This window comes from Lissotriton vulgaris, chromosome 6, assembly GCF_964263255.1.
Source record: "Lissotriton vulgaris chromosome 6, aLisVul1.2, whole genome shotgun sequence".
In the NCBI taxonomy this organism is placed as follows: Eukaryota; Metazoa; Chordata; class Amphibia; order Caudata; family Salamandridae; genus Lissotriton; species Lissotriton vulgaris.
In genome coordinates, this window is record NC_141694.1 from 1,051,816,202 (window position 1) to 1,051,836,920 (window position 20,719).

At 49.4% G+C, this 20,719-nt stretch overlaps 1 protein-coding gene across 1 annotated transcript in view; it reads left to right on the forward strand.

The window, feature by feature from the left end:
- The first annotated feature begins 2,036 nt into the window (after positions 1 to 2,036).
- The window catches only part of RHOU (ras homolog family member U), a 141,873-nt gene continuing 123,190 nt past the window's right edge, over positions 2,037 to 20,719 (forward strand). The window contains exon 1 of the mRNA XM_086927116.1: positions 2,037 to 2,628. Within this exon, the coding sequence (XP_086783242.1) occupies positions 2,367 to 2,628 (262 nt within the window). The 5' untranslated portion in view covers positions 2,037 to 2,366. The remainder of the gene's footprint in view (positions 2,629 to 20,719) is intronic.

Sequence of the window (20,719 nt, forward strand, 5' to 3'; positions counted from 1 at the left end):
CCACCATTTTTTTACCCGCGCACCGGGGTGCAGCAGCGCACCCTTTGGGAACCACTGGTCTACATGAAGAATCAAGCCTAGACGTGATGAATGATTCTGAGAGTAGCAATCACTATTGTAAAACTTTATTTGCAATCACAAAGATCTTATAAAGTACATCTCAATTCATACAACACCATCATAGCGTAGTATAAAGCACTCACACTAAAAGTAACCAGGCTTGAGAAAGGCTCAAGGAGCTCTGTGGCGTTACAAGAAGTTTACGCGGGTGAGCTCTGATCATGGGCGTCTGCAGAAATATTTCCGGGGGGGGCAAATTTTTAACTTCATCACCATCCCCCTTGCACCCTTCTCCCCTCTGCCTTACACCCTTCTCGCCCTCCCCCTTGCACCCTTCTCCCCCTCCCCCTTGTACCCTTCTCCCCCTCCCCCTTACACCCTTCTCCTCCTCCCCCTTGTACCCTACTTCACCTCCGCCTTGCACCCTTTTCTACCTTGCACCATTCTCCCCTCTGCCTTGCACCATTCTCCCCTCTGCCTTGCACCCTTCTCCCCTCTGCCTTGCACCCTTCTCCCCTCTGCCTTGCACCATTCTCCCCTCTGCCTTGCACCCTTCTCCTCTGCCTTCACCTTCTTTTCCGTGCCTTGCACCCTTCTCCTCTCTGCCTTGCCCCCTTCTCTCTGCCTTGCACCCGTCTCCCCTCTGCCTTGCACCCTTTTCCTCTCTGCCTTGCACCATTCTCCCCTCTGCCTTGCATTCTTCTCCCCTCTGTCTTGCACCCTTCTCCTCTCTGCCTTGTACCCTTCTCCCCTCTGCCTTGTACCATTCGCCCCTCTGCCTTGCACCATTCTCCCCTCTGCCTTGCACCCTTCTCCCCCTCCCCGTTGCACCCTTCTCCCCTCTGCCGTGCACCCTTCTTCATTCCGCCTTGCACCCTTCTCTACCTTGCACCCTTCTCCTCTCTGCCTTGCACCCTTCTCCCCTCTGCCTTGTACCCTTCTACACTCCGCCTTGCACCTTTCTCCCCTCTGCCTTGCACCCTTCTCCCCTCCCCGTTGCACCCTTCTCCCCTCTGCCTTGCACAGGGCCGGACTGGGAACCAAAACCGGCCCTGGCAAAGTGCTCTGCCGGAATCCCCTCCCCCCCACCCACCGGGAGGCGGGGTTGGGGGTGCCGCGGAGCTCTTTGCTAGGGCCAGTTTTCGACCGATTTTGTTACAGGGACGATTTTGCAGCTATGCTGCAAAAACGTCCCTGTAACAAAATTGGCCCCAGGGGCCCAAAACTGCCCCCCACCCGTGCGGCGTACCGGGGGATTGCCCGGTGCCCGCTACGGCCAGTTCGGGCCTGGCCTTGCACCCTTCTCCCCTCCGCCTTGCACCCTTCTCCCCCTCCCCGTTGCACCTTTCTACCCTCTTCCTTCCACCTTTCTACCCTCCGCCTTGCACCCTTCTCCTCTCTGCCTTGCACCCTTCTCCCCTCTGCCTTGCACCCTTCTTGGCCACCCCCTTGCACCCTTCCCACCCAATGGAGGGGCTGCCACCTAGAACAATGGCACCATTTGAAAAGCATGATGGACTCCTGTGCCTAAAAATTCATGTGTCCGTCTGTAACACAACTGGTGCTAATGTAAAGCACTCTAATGCCTTCGGGTGGGGTTCGCGCTATATAAAACTGCAAAAAATACTTGGTAGGGGGCCTTGTGCTGCTTTTGGGGAGCATTGAATCAGATGACGTAGTAAAATCACAAAGAGCACGGCGCAAGAGGCTTTTCACATCACCACATAGACAATGACACAGTCAATGACAAACATGGGCGGACAGTGAACGGAGCTTTAGGCTATACTGAATACAGCATGCATGGTGTGGTGCATAACATCACACATGGCAGAACAGCGCATGCGCTGCCCAGGCATTACGTAAAAATTTGAGTTGACAGCTCCCAGCCTTCTCTCTCCTCCAGTTGGGTCAGCCTCCTAAAGTCAGCCCTCGGCCAATGGACTCGAGCAGCCTTTAGCATCCTCTCGCCGGCTGCTCCTGATTGGCTGCGATGTTGCTTTGTGGCTGGGCGTCTGGGGTCCGTGCAGCGGCTCTGTGATGTCACTGTGGGTGCCGTGCCCCTCCTCTGATTTTCTCACCGTTGGCCGCTGTGAGTGCCCGGCAGGCTCAGTCAGTCTTTAGCGCGCGCGCCCCGCCGCACCATGCCCACCGCCTGCGCCTGGGCCCGCGAGAGGAGGAGGCGGAAGAAATCCTCCCGCCGCTGAGGAGCGTAGCAACGGGGGGCCCTCTGGCACCACCGCCGTCTCTGGAGGACCTTGGAGCATACGTGGGTGTGCAGCCATCGGGGTCGCGGCCCCCTGTGGCCGATGCCTCCGCACCTGCAGCAGCAGGGCGCAGCGCCCCCCACCGGCTACATCAGCGCGCCCGGCGAGGTGCCCCCAGTTCCCCCGCGTAGAGTACGAAGCCGGACTGTCGGCCGCGGAGCAGGGAGCCGGGGACCACCTGAGCGCCGTATCAAGTGCGTGCTGGTAGGAGACGGCGCCGTGGGCAAGACCAGCCTGGTGGTGAGCTATACCACTAACGGGTACCCCACGGAGTACGTGCCCACCGCCTTCGACAACTTCTCAGGTGAGGCCCCAGGGCAGCTGTAGCTTTCACCGTGATGTAGGTCAGCAATAGGCATTGGTAGAGATCAGGGTGAGGACTGCGAACTGCACGGGTGGGACGCAGGGGCTGATCTGACTGCACTGGAAATAAGAGCAGATGCTGACCTCGGCTGCAAGATGCGAGCTGCAGGTCAGGAGCGAGGGCGGTGTTCGACCTCCCAGTTAACGGGCCTGAAGGGCGGGTATGGGTTACTCTTCCGACCTGCTTGGGTAGGGGGTAAACAAACTGGATAGTAAAGGTTCCTAAATACGACACGTAAATCAGTTACCGGCCTTACATTGCATAATCTTAACACAAATACCTCTCTCTATGAGGGGCGTCAGGCAGTTAAGCTTTTAAAACCAAAGTTAATTTCTTGAGTTGATTTTCAGGCGAAAAGTGTGTGATTAAAAAAAAATTGTGCTCTTAGGCAAGTGGGGTTCAACAGCTGACAATCAATCACCCCAGAGCAGATATGCAGCATGATGCATTACCTTGGAAAATGCCTTTTTGCCATCCTCGGCAAAGTAGTTTGAGGTGTCCCTTTTCCTCTTTTGCCAACATTTTAATAAAATCAGTTATTACCAACGTTTGTTTCTGAGTTTGCTGTTCTAGTTATGTTGCACTCTCACTTGCCAAACTTTAAACAAATGTAGGTCATCAGAGTTTTCGGACGGGAGGTCCCTGCAAAGAATGTTTTAATAGCCGCCTTGTGATAAAGTAGGGGGAAAGATCGGATGTGTAGCTGATTTCATGGCTTAGACTCAGTCTTTGAGCAAAGTAAAGTTCGAGTGTCAACAATTGAGAAAACTAGCAGATGGGTCGTAGGTGGTCAGTAGTGTTGACTACTTTTGGTGTGAAGTGGGAAGGAGTTGGATTGACAAACTGCAACAGAACTTTGAAGCTTGACCCGATCTTTGCTGTGATGGGCAGCCAGCTGAGATTTTGGGGGTATTTGTAGACGGCTGGGGCACATCACCAGTTTGCCTTCCATGTTTTTCATTTTTAGTGGTCGTGAAGTTAACAACCAGAAAGGCTAATTTTTGCCATGATGGCATAATTTAAAATGTAACCGACTTGAGAGCTCACGCTTTTAGGGTAGAAAAAGATTGAGCCCGCGTTCGACTATGCTTTTATGAATGCCTAGCTGTCACTGCTGCCAAGTAACACACAAAAAAACCTTTAGAAAAAAAACATCTGCAGGTGTACTTCCTATTCTGCTGACCGACAACTACCGATTTAAGACTAAAATAACACCAGTGGAATCGTTGGCATATAGATATATGTGCATCGAGCAATCAGGGTTATACTATGCTACGTTCATTGGCGGTTGACCCCTGGGTGGCCCTCAAGTGCATTTTTGGGTGGCAGGGAGAAACTGCAGTTCAGTTGATGTTTGTTGTGTTGTCTGGTGGGGAAGGTGGTATTTGGTGCTGTCACGAAATTGCTGTTTCAGTTGAATGATACTGCAGTCCGTGGATTTTCCTGTGAACATTAGTGGGATGCGTTCTGGGGGTTCCCATTAAATGGTCACCCTCAACTCGCACCTGGTGTGCTCAGTTTTGGTTGGCATGGGAAAGGGTCCATCTACTCCTAGTGAATACGATTGGGGCTTTAAGTGATTATTCAGTCAATGAGGGTTAATTTATCACGCAAGAACATTACGCAAATTTAATAACAACACTCTCCTTTACAAATGTTTTATTATTAGGATCCTTTACAAATATGTTCTTATTATGATAAAAACTAATTAGTTGGAGTACTGTATTTACCATCTTTTCAGAACCACATTTCCATATAAACTGTAATTAGTCGGAGTTCTGCATTTGCTCTTTACAGAATCACAATTACTATTAGTCACTCTAGGCCAACTCCCCCCCCCAACACCAAAACTGTGTAATCCGTACCATCGCTGTCTCTCTGAATTTAAAATACGTATTTTTCTGCTTAGATCTTTAAACAAAATCAAAGAAGAAACACCTTTTCAAAATGGAAAAATTATGAATAAAGAATCTTGTTAATCAAGAAAATGCTTCTGGGAGTCTGTGTAACTTGTAGTTTAAATTTGAATGTTTATTGTTTCTACTACTACTAAAGATATTAATTCTAAGTGGATGCTGAGTCACATTTTCCCTAAGATAATAGAGAGTTTCCACTGGTTTTGAAGACTAAGATGGCTGGTCCTCAAGATTCGAGCACCACTAAGTTCATAGTAATAATTCACCCACCTATTTGTTGAGTTTGGTACTCTTTTGCCTTAGTCTCTCTCTTGTATGTCAAAAGCTAGATCCCCCTGTTTGATATGTCTCCTTTGATGTGCATATTTCATCCTTTCTTTTATTTATTTCTCCCTTCTTTTTTTGTCTTGTTCTTTTGGAGGATCTGCAGGTAAATGTGGCAATCTAGTGTGTCGAGTTTGTCCAAACATCAATTCTAAGGGACATTTTCTTGTTGATACATGAGGTGTATTCTGATAATCACGAAGAACTTGACAGAGACAATGATCGCAAACCTAGGCAATTCTCACCTTAAACTTGCACTCATGCCTTACAGCACACTCTTTGTCATAGAACAAATCTATTCATTTGACATGAAGCATCATCCCCGATATACTTTTAGATCCAAACAAAGAAAAGCTAGCATGAGAGTGCTTAGCTTGTTAAAGCAATCTTTACAGCTTTGACTGAAAAATAGACCAGTTTCAAATCGAATGAATGTGAATAGGCTTGCACCATCTCCTTCTGCCACAAAGTAAAATCATTCCACATTATCTAGGACAATAGGCTAGAAAAAATAGTCCTTTGCCTATTTTTATGGCTGGTTGCCTACTCTCCAGTTTCAAGATTAGATGGTGCTATACAAAATGAATACATTTGTGATTATGTAATGTATGTATAGGCATTTATATAGCGCACTACTTACCCGGAGGGTCCCAAGGCGCTTCGACCGCTGCGAGACCCTTCCTGGCTTCCCTGAGAGATGGTCCCTTAATGGGTATCTCCAGGGTGAGACCAGGCATCCCCGGCGGTCTGGTGGGGCCGTTAGTGAAGATGAGGCAAGCTAATGCCCAGAGTTGCCGAGTGTGATCGCTGATCAGAGTGGGCACCGAGGCGAGAGAATTATCGAGTCCGCTGACCCTGGTCCAGAAACCTGCCGCGCCGGGAATCGAACCCTGGGTCTTTTCAGTTGGGAATCAGCCCATGGGTCAGGGAATCCTGCATGTAGTATCCTGCTGGAATCCTTGTGTGGTATTCTATGCATGTGCATGGAATCTCATACTGCAGAGCAGCATTCTCAGCTTGGTACCTGCAGGTTTTGAGAATTTTGGTTTTTGAAGGGGAAACTATTGTATGAGACTGAAGGACCGGGATGAGATGTAGCTTGATAATAAACTACAACCCGAAACCAAGCCTTGACTCTGCTTCTACTTCTGTACACTGGCGACAAGCGGAAGCTACTGTAAGGAATTTACGGATTCACCTCAACAGCCTGAACCCAACAGATGGAAACAGCTTCAAGTTGGTTATCAGTAAACAAAGCTTTGTGAGAGCTTTACTCATCAAAACCTAGACTATGCCCTGTTGGAATCAACCTCCCAGGGCTTCCCGATATGTACTGGGATTGATATTGATTGATTGATTTTTATTATTAACCGTGCGGTTATTTAAAATCATTAGTCAAAAGCTAAAATTTTAACCCAACCCCCTCCCTGGACCTCTTATGAACTTTAAAAAAAAACATTTCCGACAGTCAATCTTGTATTGCAAGGTCCTTTTTGCCTTTAATCCGGGAGCTTAATTGTGTTGCAGCAACTTTCCAGTCAAAAGCACATCTTTGCCCATGGGTGTTACGGAAACGCCTTGTTAGCGCATTAATCTGTCTCTGAATTTCAAGCGCTTGTGTAGAATCATTATACACTTGCGTCTAGAGCCTGTACGATCTGGTAAATTAATTTTGCCGCTCTTGCGAGGTGGTGGATATTTATTTCCAAGAAGCACCAATCTGATGCCTCCTTGCATGTTCTGATGCCAAGAGCTCTTAAAATGGGACAAAGCCGCCTTTGTTGTTTGCTGGTCAATTTGGGGCAGCAACATAATAAATGGAGCCAGGATTCCCTTTGGTAGTTTCATAGGTGGCATGAGACGGTTCCGTCTGCTTTTGCCCATGCTGGATGAAAGTCTGCAGTTCTAAGGGACTTGCAGCACAATCTTGTGGGCTTTGACCTGAGCTGCTGCTATGCGTTTGTCTAAGGCTCCTGGAAATGCAGAGTGACCGTAGTTAATGGCCGGAATTAGTTTTGCCCTAAGGATCTTCAGCTTGGGGTCTGCTGTGTGGCTGGTCCAGTGTTGACTTAGGCCTCTCATCGATAGAATTGCACTGTTGATTTTGGCAGTTAGGTGTTTTATATGAGCTGCCGGTGGAGCCCTCTCGTTTAGCCAAATCCCTAGATAATTATAGGCTGTGGTGGTCCCAATTTGGTGATCTCCCAAATTCCAGACTGCTTGTTTTTTGTGGGGGTATCTGCCGAATATCATTGTAGGAGAGTAGGGTCTGCTATCCTATGGTCACCCCAAATTTTTGCTTTTTGCTTCACTGGTTTCTGACTTAATGTGGCTGTGGGCCTGCTAATCAGACCCCCAGCCTGCTGTTCTCTCTCTAAATTGATGCCAATGCACTTTAGGTGCATTACGAATTGGAATTGGTTCACCTTATGAGCCCCTGTAATAGTGCACCCTAGGTGCCCAGGGCATAGGTGTATCCAAGGCCTACCAGGGGCTGCAGCACGTATTGTGCCACCCCTGGCCTGGCCTCCATCTTTGACACAACTGGCTGATCACTCAGCTGGGGTAAGTCGGTGTAACCACCTCTTACTTAGGTACAGTATGTCTGTGCCTAACCCTAAACTGGACACATATGTTCCTATCAGCCACTCCTATGGAAGGCCTCATCAATCCTGGAGGCAGAGTGCTTGGAAATATGTGAGATGGTGCTCTGGCATGAGCTGAGCCTGTCTGCAGCTGTCGGGAACCACTCCCTAAGCTGTTCCGGGATATTGCCATACCATATACTCTTAAGTGCATTATAATCCTCGCGGTTAAATGCTATCTTTGGTTTGGCTTTATCAAAACATGTCGAGTAAGGTGTCATACGAATTGGAATACTATCCCCTCGCCAATTCTGGCGACGGGGATAGCATTCCACCCTTCTAGAGGGACACGACATGTGTGTAGCCTTAACCCCGGTTAAAGTTAAACAGAGCCTCAGCTTCACAAAATGGACGCTGCCACCACAGACACAAGTCTGGCCTCCTGCTGCTGACCGAAACTCGGCAGATGGTGGCCTGGACAAAGGGTTTCCTGCCTTGGGAGGTGCGAGCACCACCCCAGACAGGATTTTGTGTATTAGGTAGGACAGGGCTGAAAAGAATCAGACATGCCCGGGGCACACAAGGTGTCCCTGTGCATAGGCCAGTCCAAACCGGTTCTGGGGCCTTCCAGCCCCAGTCCTGGCGCGGAGCTGGACAAAGGAAAGGGGGTGTAACCGCCCCCCTTCCTGGTTCCTCCCAGAGGAGGGACCTAGTAGGTGATCCACCCCCAGTTTGGGAATAAGAGGGGGAGCAGTGCCATTGCACAGCAGATCATCCCGAAATCAACTTAAAACTAAGAAGAAGACTGGACTTCGACATTCTGCTGCACAGAAGACCGAAGAAGAATCTCCCTTGTGGCCAAGGAGTGACCACCCTGTGAACACAGGTACCAACCAGCAACTCGACGTCTGCTTTGCCGCCGCCTCCCGCCGGAGACCGAGCCCAGAGCCCGACAAGAACTAGACTCCCAGACCTCTCAGAGCCCGATCCACAGTCCCTGCGAAGAAGGGACCCGTGGAGGCACCGAGTGACGTGGGACCGGACCTCTTGAAAGACACTCGAAAAGCTGACTGCGCAGCTTCTGAGGCATCCTCGACGTTGTGCTTTGGGGATTGAGAACCCCCACCACCGAGCAGCCCTTGCACCGAAGATCAGCCCTCCAGCATCTCCACGATCTGCGTGGGGCCCTTTTGCATTGTGCCACTCGACGCGCCATCCCGGCCACTAGCCACGTGGCCAGCGGCCATCTTGGCGACGAACCCGAAGATTTAAACAGCAGGTCTGGTTGCTCCAGACCTACCCAAGCTCCTGTGAAAAGGAGCACCCGCTCTGACCTTGCTGGTCCGAGTGAACAGCATCTTTCAACTTCTGCGTGGCTTGCATTTGCCAAGGCCTGTTTGCTCCGATCAGGTCGCCGACACCGCCAACAGCGAGAAGCCTACGTGGGACAGCTCGTGACCGACTCCTGGACGTCCTCGACCCCGGGTATCCACGTGGCTGCAGAAAGAAGCTACCCGACAACGCCTGTTTGCACCCGACATCGCCTGGTTCCAATCTGGTTCCACGGTAGTCACTGGCTAGTGACTTTGAACACTGTCCCCTCTGCTTTCAGGTCTTCAACTCTTCTGATCCACCCTTGGATCCACCGGAACTCTTCTCATCGAGCCGCCTGCAGCATCTTCAGCTCCAAGCACCATCGACCAGCGTGACGAAACCCGACACATCTTCGACCCTGTGCACCCGCTTCCTGTGGGTGAGGTAACTCAGCTCCGCCGGTGCTCCTGCACTGGTACACATCCCAAGGGCCTGTGTTTCAAGTTTCAGCTCCGTAGGTCACTCGGAAGGTTCCTAACTTTCTAACTTTGTGCTTTTTACGCACCATAGACTTTGTATTGAGAAGTGCGTGCACTTTGAACACTGCACCCGAGTCCCGTGGGCCTTTCCCGACTTAGTTAACTCCAGTCTCGAATAGCTCCAGCGATTCCCAAGGCCCTAGGCCTCTTCACTTTCCTTTAGGTATCTCTTATACCACTTATTTAGTATATGGTTTAGGTGGCCCCTAGGGCTCATCCATATTGTGCAACTTTTGTGTATTTTAAACTGTCTTGTGATTTAACGCTTGTGCTTCTGTGCTCATAAAGAGTCCAGGGGATTTTAATAGTTAATAAATCAATATATATTTTCAATATATATCTGTGTGGTGTCCCTTTCATTTGGTATTCAAGGGGGTTGTGTATGGTATAACAGCTGGCTTCACATGCCTTTCAGAGTTTAGCCTAAGACTGCTTTGTCCACGTTACCACTAGGATAACTGGTCTACAAGGTTGAATTACAACCATCATCATAAGGGTTGCTTGGCATGGTACAAAGTGATCACTAGAATTAGTGAGCATTATATACCAGGCCAACTTCTCACATTGGTGAGCAGCGGATTGGGATCTGAGCTTGCTGTTGTTTTACCATTACAATCTTTGAGATTATCATTTGAAAGATCATACAGGTACCTGCTAGGTACATATAAAACAAGACTAGTATACTTAAGTTCTACTGAACTTAGTTGTTGTAGAGCAAAGGGAGTAGCACACCCTAGCTACAACTACTAGATAGGTTTAGTAGGTAAACACCAGTGTAGGTAGATTGCAACACATCCACCCACACTAGAGCAATGTCTGGAGCAGAGGGGTCCAGTGGACTTACTCCTGTTGAGAGTGACCCTCCAAGGGCACCATCCAAATTTGCTATTTTTTCCTTTAAGGAATTAAGACAGCTTTGTGTCTTAAGGGGTCTGAAGACAGGGCCTTCCCCTACTACAGACCACCTAAGAGAGCTCTTAGACCAGTCTGAGACTCTAAAGCCCTCTAAGGCAAACCCCACAGGGGATGCTGAAGGAGGCCATCCTTCAGAGGATGACACTGTAGACACCCCTACCCCTATCATCCTAGTAGATGAGGAAGCCTCCACCACTGGAGCTCCTCAAGTAGATGTAGAGGAAGAGGAAGAAGAAGAGGAGGAGGAGGTGGAAAGCAGTGAGTCAGATGATGACAGAAATAGTCAGGTGCTGGTCAGTAGGCTGAACCAGGCTAACTTAAGTCAACTTGGGAATGAATCAGGTAACAACCCATTCAGACCCCCAGGTGGACTTAACCAGAGCCATAGGAGGAGAAGGCATCACGCAGGTGAATCCAATACCTCCCATGTCTCTAGAGGCTCTCATGGTCACTCCAGAAAGGAGATGACTAGCCCTCAGAGAAGGGAACATGAGGCCAAGATGAGAGAGGCTGAGCTTAGGATCCAGAGGCAAGAGTTAGAGGTTGCCCTGGCTAAGGAGAAACTTGCTAGAGCAAGACAGCCTAGAGAGAGTGGGGTAATAGAACCCACTGGTGGCAGCAATATCCACAAGGATAAAGACAGGTCTTTTGATAATAGAAACCTGAGTAAGATTGTGCCCCCCTACAAAGCTGGGGATGACATCCATAAATGGATTACTGCAATGGAGAGAGCCTGCAGAGTACAGCAGATCCCTCAGGAGCAGTGGGCAGCAATCTTGTGGCTCTCCTTTGAAGGTAGAGGCCGAGACAGACTCCTCACAGTTAGTGATGGGGATTCTAGAAACTACCTGGTCCTGAAGAGTGCTCTGATTGATGGGTTAGGCTTAACCACTGAACAGTACAGGTTAATGTTCAGAGATACCCAGAAGACACAGACTCAGGACTGGTCTGAATTTGTTGAGTGTGCCACTAAGGCTCTGGAGGGATGGTTGCTGGGAAGCAAGGTTACAGACTATGAAGGATTGTATAATTTGCTGATGAGAGAACAAATTTTAAATAATTGTCAGAACCAGCAGTTGCATCAACATTTGGTTGACTCAGATTTGACCTCTCCCCAAGAATTGGGAAAGAGGGCAGATAAATGGGTAAGAACCAGAGTTAAGCAAAAGAACCAGAACCAGAACCAGGGTGGTGACCAGAAGAAAACAGACCAGAAGGGTGGGGAGCAGAAAGCTAAAGACCAGAAGTCTTCAACAGGGCCCCAAACTGAGACAGAGGGTGGGTCCCAAACTTCCAAGAAGAAGAAGAAAGAAGGTCAGAAGAAACCCTGGTGTAAAACTTGTAAGAACACCTCTCACTGGACAAGTGAGTGTAAAAAGGGTGGAGCCCCCAGCACTGCAGCCCCTAAGGCACCTGCACCCACTAGTACAGTTAGCAGTGTTGGTCCTCAAGCCAAGGGTTTAGTGGGAATCACTTTGGGAACTGAAGGAGATTCTGACCTAGTCAGAACCCTTACACAGGCTGTTCTGGTTTGTGAAGGGGACATAGATTTGACCCCTGACATAAGTCCCAGTAACCTGGGCAAATACAGACAGACACCTTTGATTAACAACAAAGTGGCTCAAGCTTACAGGGACACATGTGCCAGTGTCACTATGGTGACACCTAACTTTGTGGACCCTGGACAATACATGCCAGGCGATGATTACCTGGTGACCAATGCCAGCAATGTCACTACTACACATAGTGTGGCACTTGTTAACTTTTCCTGGGGAGGGGTAACTGGCCTAAAGAAAGTTGTGGTTAGTGCTGATCTCCCAGTAGAATGTTTGTTGGGCAATGACCTGGAGAACTCTCTATGGTCAGAAGTTGAGTACAGGACTCATGCAGAGATGTTAGGGATATCATCACATGTCCTTGCTGTGACCAGGTCACAGGCCAAAAAGTGCCTCTCTGAACCTCAGGTCTTGGATCCTGGAACAATGGACCAAGTACCTCCCAAGAAGAAGAACAGGAGGGTTAAGGCTGCGCCTTCCCAGCTGCCTACAAGTGAGGATCAGGCTTCACAGGCAACTGATCTTGAGACCCCTGAAGGAACTGTCCCTGAAGAACTTGAACCTGATCAGGTTGAGTTTGTGGGGACAGGGGGACTTTCTAGGGCAGACTTGGGGCAGGCTCAGTTAACCTGTCCTTCTCTTGAACCCCTCAGACAGCAGGCTGCTGCTGAGGCTGCTGGGAATGCTCAAGGTGCCCATAAAGTATATTGGGATGATGGACTCCTTTATTCAGAGGCTAGAGACCCCAAGCCTGGTGCTACCAGGAGGTTGGTTATACCTCTGCAATTTAGGGGCTTCCTACTCACCTTGGCCCATGATATTCCTTTAGCAGGACACCTAGGCCAGAACAAGACTTGGGACAGGCTTGTCCCTCACTTTCACTGGCCTCACATGTCTGAAGACACCAAGGAGTTTTGTCGCTCCTGTGAAACCTGCCAAGCCAGTGGTAAAGCAGGTGGAACAACAAAGGCCCCCCTGATACCACTACCTGTGGTGGGGGTTCCCTTTGAGAGAGTGGGGATTGATATTGTTGGTCCAATGGATCCCCCTACAGCATCTGGGCACAGATTCATACTGGTGGTAGTGGATCATGCCACCAGGTACCCAGAGGCAATTCCCCTTAGGACCACAACAGCTCCTGTTGTGGCCAGGGCCTTACTTGGAGTTTTCTCCAGAGTGGGGTTTCCTAAGGAGGTAATATCAGATAGAGGTACCAACTTCATGTCTGGATATTTGACAGCTATGTGGAAGGAATGTGGTGTAAACTACAAGTTCACCACTCCTTATCACCCACAATGCAATGGGCTTGTTGAGAGATTTAACAAGACCCTAAAGGGCATGATTAAAGGATTACCTGAAAAGCTCAGGCGAAGATGGGACATCCTTCTGCCCTGCCTTTTGTTCGCTTACAGAGAGGTCCCTCAAAAGGGGGTTGGCTTCAGCCCCTTTGAATTGTTGTTTGGGCACCCTGTAAGAGGACCCCTGTGTCTTGTGAAGGAAGGATGGGAGTTACCTCTCAAAAAGCCTAAACAGGACATAGTGGACTATGTACTTGGTCTCCGCTCCAGGATGGCAGAGTACATGGAAAAGGCATCCAAAAACCTTGAGGCTAGCCAAGAATTACAGAAAGCTTGGCATGACCAAAAGGCTGTCCTTGTTGAGTTTCAGCCTGGACAGAAGGTATGGGTGTTGGAGCCAGTGGCCCCAGCAGCACTCCAAGACAAATGGTCTGGACCCCATACAATTCTGGAAAAGAAGGGAGAGGTTACCTACTTGGTGGACCTAGGAACTCCCAGGAGCCCCCACAGGGTGCTCCATGTGAACAGATTGAAGGCATATGTCAGCAGGGCAGACATGGGCTTGCTCATGGCTACAGATGAGGGACAGGAGGAAGAGAGTGACCCTCTCCCAGACCTGCTCACTCAGAACCCTGAGGATGGCTCAGTTGATGGTGTGGCCTTAGGTGGCAGCCTCACTGAACATCAGCAACATGACTGCAGACAAGTTCTACAGGCATACAGGCATATGTTCTCATTGACACCCAGTCAGACTAACTGGTGTACACATGTGGTGGACACTGGTGACAGTCTTCCTGTAAAGAGCAAAATTTACAGGCAACCTGACCACGTCAGGGATTGTATAAAGACTGAGGTGCAAAAGATGCTGGAATTAGGTGTCATTGAGCCTTCAGAGAGCCCCTGGGCTAGCCCAGTGGTTCTGGTCCCCAAACCTCACACCAAAGATGGCAAGAGAGAGATGAGGTTCTGTGTGGATTACAGAGGACTCAATGCTGTCACCAGGAGAGATGCACACCCTATTCCAAGGGCAGATGAGCTCATTGACAAGTTGGCTTCTGCCAAATATTTGAGCACATTTGACTTGACAGCTGGCTACTGGCAAATCAGGTTAGCTGAGGAGTCTAAAGCCAAGACAGCATTTTCTACCCCTAGTGGGCATTATCAGTTTGTGGTGATGCCCTTTGGTTTGAAAAATGCACCTGCCACCTTCCAAAGGTTGGTGAACCAAGTCCTCACTGGGTTGGATGACTTTTGTGCAGCTTATCTGGACGATATTGCTGTCTTTAGCTCCACCTGGGAGGATCACCTGATCCACCTGAAGGAAGTGCTTGAGGCTCTGCAGAAGGCAGGCCTCACTATCAAGGCAACAAAGTGCCAGATAGGGCAGAGCAAGGTTGTATACCTGGGCCACCTTGTAGGTGGAGGCCAAGTTCAACCACTGGAGAGTAAGATCCAGACCATCAAGGACTGGTCCCCTCCAACTACCCAGACTCAGGTCAGAGCTTTCTTGGGCCTGACTGGGTACTACAGGAAGTTTGTTAAGAACTATGGGTCCATTGTGACTCCTCTTAATGACCTGACATCCAAGAAGATGCCCAAAAAGGTTCAGTGGACAGAAATCTGTCAAAAGGCATTTGATGACCTGAAGAAGGCCATGTGCTCTGCACCTATCCTGAAGAGTCCTGACTACTCAAGAGAGTTCATTGTCCAAACAGATGCTTCTGAGTTGGGAGTGGGAGCAGTGCTTTCACAGCTTAATGTAGATGGCCAGGACCAGCCCATTGCTTTCATTAGCAGAAGGCTGACCCCCAGAGAGAAACGTTGGTCAGCTATAGAGAGGGAGGCCTTTGCTGTGGTGTGGGCCCTGAAGAAGTTGAGACCATACTTATTTGGCACTCACTTCAAGATTCAGACCGACCATAAGCCCCTCCTATGGCTTAATCAGATGAAGGGTGAAAACCCCAAACTACTCAGGTGGTCCATTTCCCTACAGGGGATGGACTTTACAGTGGAGCACCGCCCAGGGACTGACCATGGCAACGCAGATGGTCTCTCCAGGTACTTCCACTTAGAACATGAAGACACAACTGGTCAAGGTTAGTCTAATGTCCCTGCGTTTGGGGGGGGGTTATGTAGGAGAGTAGGGTCTGCTATCCTATGGTCACCCCAAATTTTTGCTTTTTGCTTCACTGGTTTCTGACTTAATGTGGCTGTGGGCCTGCTAATCAGACCCCCAGCCTGCTGTTCTCTCTCTAAATTGATGCCAATGCACTTTAGGTGCATTACGAATTGGAATTGGTTCACCTTATGAGCCCCTGTAATAGTGCACCCTAGGTGCCCAGGGCATAGGTGTATCCAAGGCCTACCAGGGGCTGCAGCACGTATTGTGCCACCCCTGGCCTGGCCTCCATCTTTGACACAACTGGCTGATCACTCAGCTGGGGTAAGTCGGTGTAACCACCTCTTACTTAGGTACAGTATGTCTGTGCCTAACCCTAAACTGGACACATATGTTCCTATCAGCCACTCCTATGGAAGGCCTCATCAATCCTGGAGGCAGAGTGCTTGGAAATATGTGAGATGGTGCTCTGGCATGAGCTGAGCCTGTCTGCAGCTGTCGGGAACCACTCCCTAAGCTGTTCCGGGATATTGCCATACCATATACTCTTAAGTGCATTATAATCCTCGCGGTTAAATGCTATCTTTGGTTTGGCTTTATCAAAACATGTCGAGTAAGGTGTCATACGAATTGGAATACTATCCCCTCGCCAATTCTGGCGACGGGGATAGCATTCCACCCTTCTAGAGGGACACGACATGTGTGTAGCCTTAACCCCGGTTAAAGTTAAACAGAGCCTCAGCTTCACAAAATGGACGCTGCCACCACAGACACAAGTCTGGCCTCCTGCTGCTGACCGAAACTCGGCAGATGGTGGCCTGGACAAAGGGTTTCCTGCCTTGGGAGGTGCGAGCACCACCCCAGACAGGATTTTGTGTATTAGGTAGGACAGGGCTGAAAAGAATCAGACATGCCCGGGGCACACAAGGTGTCCCCGTGCATAGGCCAGTCCAAACCGGTTCTGGGGCCTTCCAGCCCCAGTCCTGGCGCGGAGCTGGACAAAGGAAAGGGGGTGTAACCGCCCCCCTTCCTGGTTCCTCCCAGAGGAGGGACCTAGTAGGTGATCCACCCCCAGTTTGGGAATAAGAGGGGGAGCAGTGCCATTGCACAGCAGATCATCCCGAAATCAACTTAAAACTAAGAAGAAGACTGGACTTCGACATTCTGCTGCACAGAAGACCGAAGAAGAATCTCCCTTGTGGCCAAGGAGTGACCACCCTGTGAACACAGGTACCAACCAGCAACTCGACGTCTGCTTTGCCGCCGCCTCCCGCCGGAGACCGAGCCCAGAGCCCGACAAGAACCAGACTCCCAGACCTCTCAGAGCCCGATCCACAGTCCCTGCGAAGAAGGGACCCGTGGAGGCACCGAGTGACGTGGGACCGGACCTCTTGAAAGACACTCGAAAAGCTGACTGCGCAGCTTCTGAGGCATCCTCGACGTTGTGCTTTGGGGATTGAGAACCCCCACCACCGAGCAGCCCTTGCACCGAAGATCAGCCCTCCAGCATCTCCACGATCTGCGTGGGGCCCTTTTGCATTGTGCCACTCGACGCGCCATCCCGGCCACTAGCCACGTGGCCAGCGGCCATCTTGGCGACGAACCCGAAGATTTAAACAGCAGGTCTGGTTGCTCCAGACCTACCCAAGCTCCTGTGAAAAGGAGCACCCGCTCTGACCTTGCTGGTCCGAGTGAACAGCATCTTTCAACTTCTGCGTGGCTTGCATTTGCCAAGGCCTGTTTGCTCCGATCAGGTCGCCGACACCGCCAACAGCGAGAAGCCTACGTGGGACAGCTCGTGACCGACTCCTGGACGTCCTCGACCCCGGGTATCCACGTGGCTGCAGAAAGAAGCTACCCGACAACGCCTGTTTGCACCCGACATCGCCTGGTTCCAATCTGGTTCCACGGTAGTCACTGGCTAGTGACTTTGAACACTGTCCCCTCTGCTTTCAGGTCTTCAACTCTTCTGATCCACCCTTGGATCCACCGGAACTCTTCTCATCGAGCCGCCTGCAGCATCTTCAGCTCCAAGCACCATCGACCAGCGTGACGAAACCCGACACATCTTCGACCCTGTGCACCCGCTTCCTGTGGGTGAGGTAACTCAGCTCCGCCGGTGCTCCTGCACTGGTACACATCCCAAGGGCCTGTGTTTCAAGTTTCAGCTCCGTAGGTCACTCGGAAGGTTCCTAACTTTCTAACTTTGTGCTTTTTACGCACCATAGACTTTGTATTGAGAAGTGCGTGCACTTTGAACACTGCACCCGAGTCCCGTGGGCCTTTCCCGACTTAGTTAACTCCAGTCTCGAATAGCTCCAGCGATTCCCAAGGCCCTAGGCCTCTTCACTTTCCTTTAGGTATCTCTTATACCACTTATTTAGTATATGGTTTAGGTGGCCCCTAGGGCTCATCCATATTGTGCAACTTTTGTGTATTTTAAACTGTCTTGTGATTTAACGCTTGTGCTTCTGTGCTCATAAAGAGTCCAGGGGATTTTAATAGTTAATAAATCAATATATATTTTCAATATATATCTGTGTGGTGTCCCTTTCATTTGGTATTCAAGGGGGTTGTGTATGGTATAACAGCTGGCTTCACATGCCTTTCAGAGTTTAGCCTAAGACTGCTTTGTCCACGTTACCACTAGGATAACTGGTCTACAAGGTTGAATTACAACCATCATCATAAGGGTTGCTTGGCATGGTACAAAGTGATCACTAGAATTAGTGAGCATTATATACCAGGCCAACTTCTCACAATCATTATCTTTGTTTTACCTTGGTTAACCGTCAGGTGATTTTCCTTGTTGTATTTCCCTAGCTCTTTTAATGCTCTTCGGAGGGCCACCCTTGTGTGATCCATAACTACACTGTCATCTGCGTACTGAAGGATTGCCAGTCCCCAGTCCCTGTGAAACTAGACTTGCCTCTTTCAGAGCTCCCCCCCCCCCCCGATGTCTGCTGTGTAGAGGTTAAATACGGACGCATCCCTGCTTCATTCCGTTGTTGAATTCGACTTTTGCTGCTCGAGCTGTGGAGCTTATCTTAACTTGTACAGAGGTCCCCTCATGAAGTGATATGATGGCTTTCAATAGTTTAGATGGAACCCCCTAGGCTGACCTTTTACTCCAAAGTTTGTCCCTATCGACTTTATCAAAAGCTGTGCTGTGATCAATAAAACAGCAAAACAACGGCAGGTGCCTGTCTATCACACCACGCTTTGAAAGGTAGGCCAGGGCCATGATGTTGTCCATTGCTAGTGGCCCTTAACCCAACGATTGTCATTGCTTGCAGGTCTGGGGAGTTTACTCCTATTTCTGTAGGTTTAAGTCTACTCGCATGGCTTATGAAAATAGAATAACCCCCAGAGGGACTTCCGAAGATTTTTTTTTTTGCATTTATCCAATATTGATGTCGTTGACCAAGTTTCTTGACAGCAAATGATGTCCCCTTTTGCGAGATAGTCTTGTACTTCCTTGGTCCCTGCTTTTTTTTTAACCCGCGATGTTCCATGAAATGAGGGTTAGTTCTTGGGGAAGGTCTGAGTTTTGGCCTTGGTGTTGATCTTCCTGCACCGACATTACCCTTCCCTCTCTGACAAGGACTTGATTTTGGCTAGGGTTCCTGTTGCCAGTTCTCGCCTCTTGTAGCCTGCTTAGTTTGAATCATTTGCACTCTTCGCAGGTTGTCTCTTTGAAAAATAGAAATATTTATTGGTGTTTTTGGGCGTTCGTTGATGTGTCCCCCCCCCATTTACTGCTGTAAGTGGTACCTTTCGGGATTGATGTGAACCCCGGCCCCTTCGTATAATGTGGGTGTTTCCGCAAGATTTTGTTTGTGTGGCCCTCCCATTGCACTTGCGGCATGATCTCAAACTATGGGGGGGGGGGGATCAAGGTTCGACAGTGTTGTTCATCTTCCGCCCTGTTGTTGTTTCCCAGCGGTCTAGCTTTTTGCTTTTGCTCCATCCTGTGGAGATGTAGTGTGCTCCATAGGGCCTTTATGACCCTCCAGTTCCAATCAGTCATAGAGCCTTATTTGTGTGGCGGAGTCCTCCTTACCCATGCTGACCCTGTTTGTTGTCACCTGGGCGACCGTCGATGTTAATCCTGCTGGGTGTGGTAGGTTGACCTGGTCCTCTTGAACCCTGCCTTGTTGTGTCACACCATCTTTCTCTTTCTTCAGCCTTTTCGTTATCTTCTGGTAAGCCCTGGCTCCTAATCTTCTGTTTGAGATAAAAAAAAATCGGATAGGGTGGCAGTGAGTTGCTTTTCTCCTTGGGTCTACGGCTGTTCAGCATTGCTGGCAGGATAAATCTCCTTTTCATTTTTGATTTCTTCAGCTTTTTCTTCGCCCTCCTTGTTAGGGGTGCTTCTGATCTAGCACCAGTTTCCCCCTCCAAGGTCACTTTCTGCTCTTTGGCTACCTTTGTGACAGATCTTGCCGGAGTTTCTTCAATATCATTCTTTGTCGTGGGTGCCACAGTCTCTTGACTGTTGTGCTCATTTTCTCTGGCTTTTGTTTCCATATCCCTCGCTTAGCTGTGTTCGCCTTTAGTGGCCGCTTTGTGATTGCCCTTTGCCAGTTATTCAATTATTCCTGGTATCTTTAATGATTTGCCTCTGCTCTTGGTTAGTTCCACTATATCCCCCATTATTTCCGGCAATTCAGCCCACTTTTCTATTATATCGGCACATGAGCTTGTCCGAGCTATCATTGCCTGATTATAATTGATTATTGCATCCAGTTCACCCAATTTGCGGCCCTGGTTAGCTATTGATTGAAGAAGGTCAACTTGGACCTCCATTTTAGTTGCTTGCCATATCAGGGCCTTGGCTATTGACTTCTGTGCTTCTCTGATGGTTATCAAAAGGGAGGTATCTTCTTGCTCATCTCGATCCTTCTGGCTTGTTGGTGGGGACATCCCTGCTCGCTCTTTGACCTACTATTCTGCCCCGTCCCATCTCCCGATAAGGTGGGGGGTAAGGTCCAAAGTCTTTTCAATTGTTAGCTCTAATTTTTGTAAAAACGAATTGGTGAGATCTCCTATCTCTGGCGAATCAAGTTATCGGGTCCAGTAGATGAGGCCATTGTGCTCGATCGTGAGATATCTTGCGGACTGGTGCGTGCCCCGCGTCTGAAAGTAGTGGGTGATGAGCCCTTGTTCAGGGGGTTGTAGAAGGGTGCTCGCTGTGTGCGACTCTTGTCTAAAGTTCTGAGCAGTCCTTCTTGTGACCCTTGTTGTTTTGACACTTGTGGGCATCTTTGTCAGAGTCCATCCTCTTTGATTTGATCGGGTTTCCCTTAAGCATTTTCCCTCCGCACCTGTAGAGGATATCTAGGGAATTGACAAAATGACTACCGTAGCTTTTTAGGCTGTTCCTGTGCGCACTCTTCTACGTGCGCTGCTTAGGCCGTGCTCCTCACCACTCAGTTTATCTAAGCCACAAAGCGGAGTGCCTT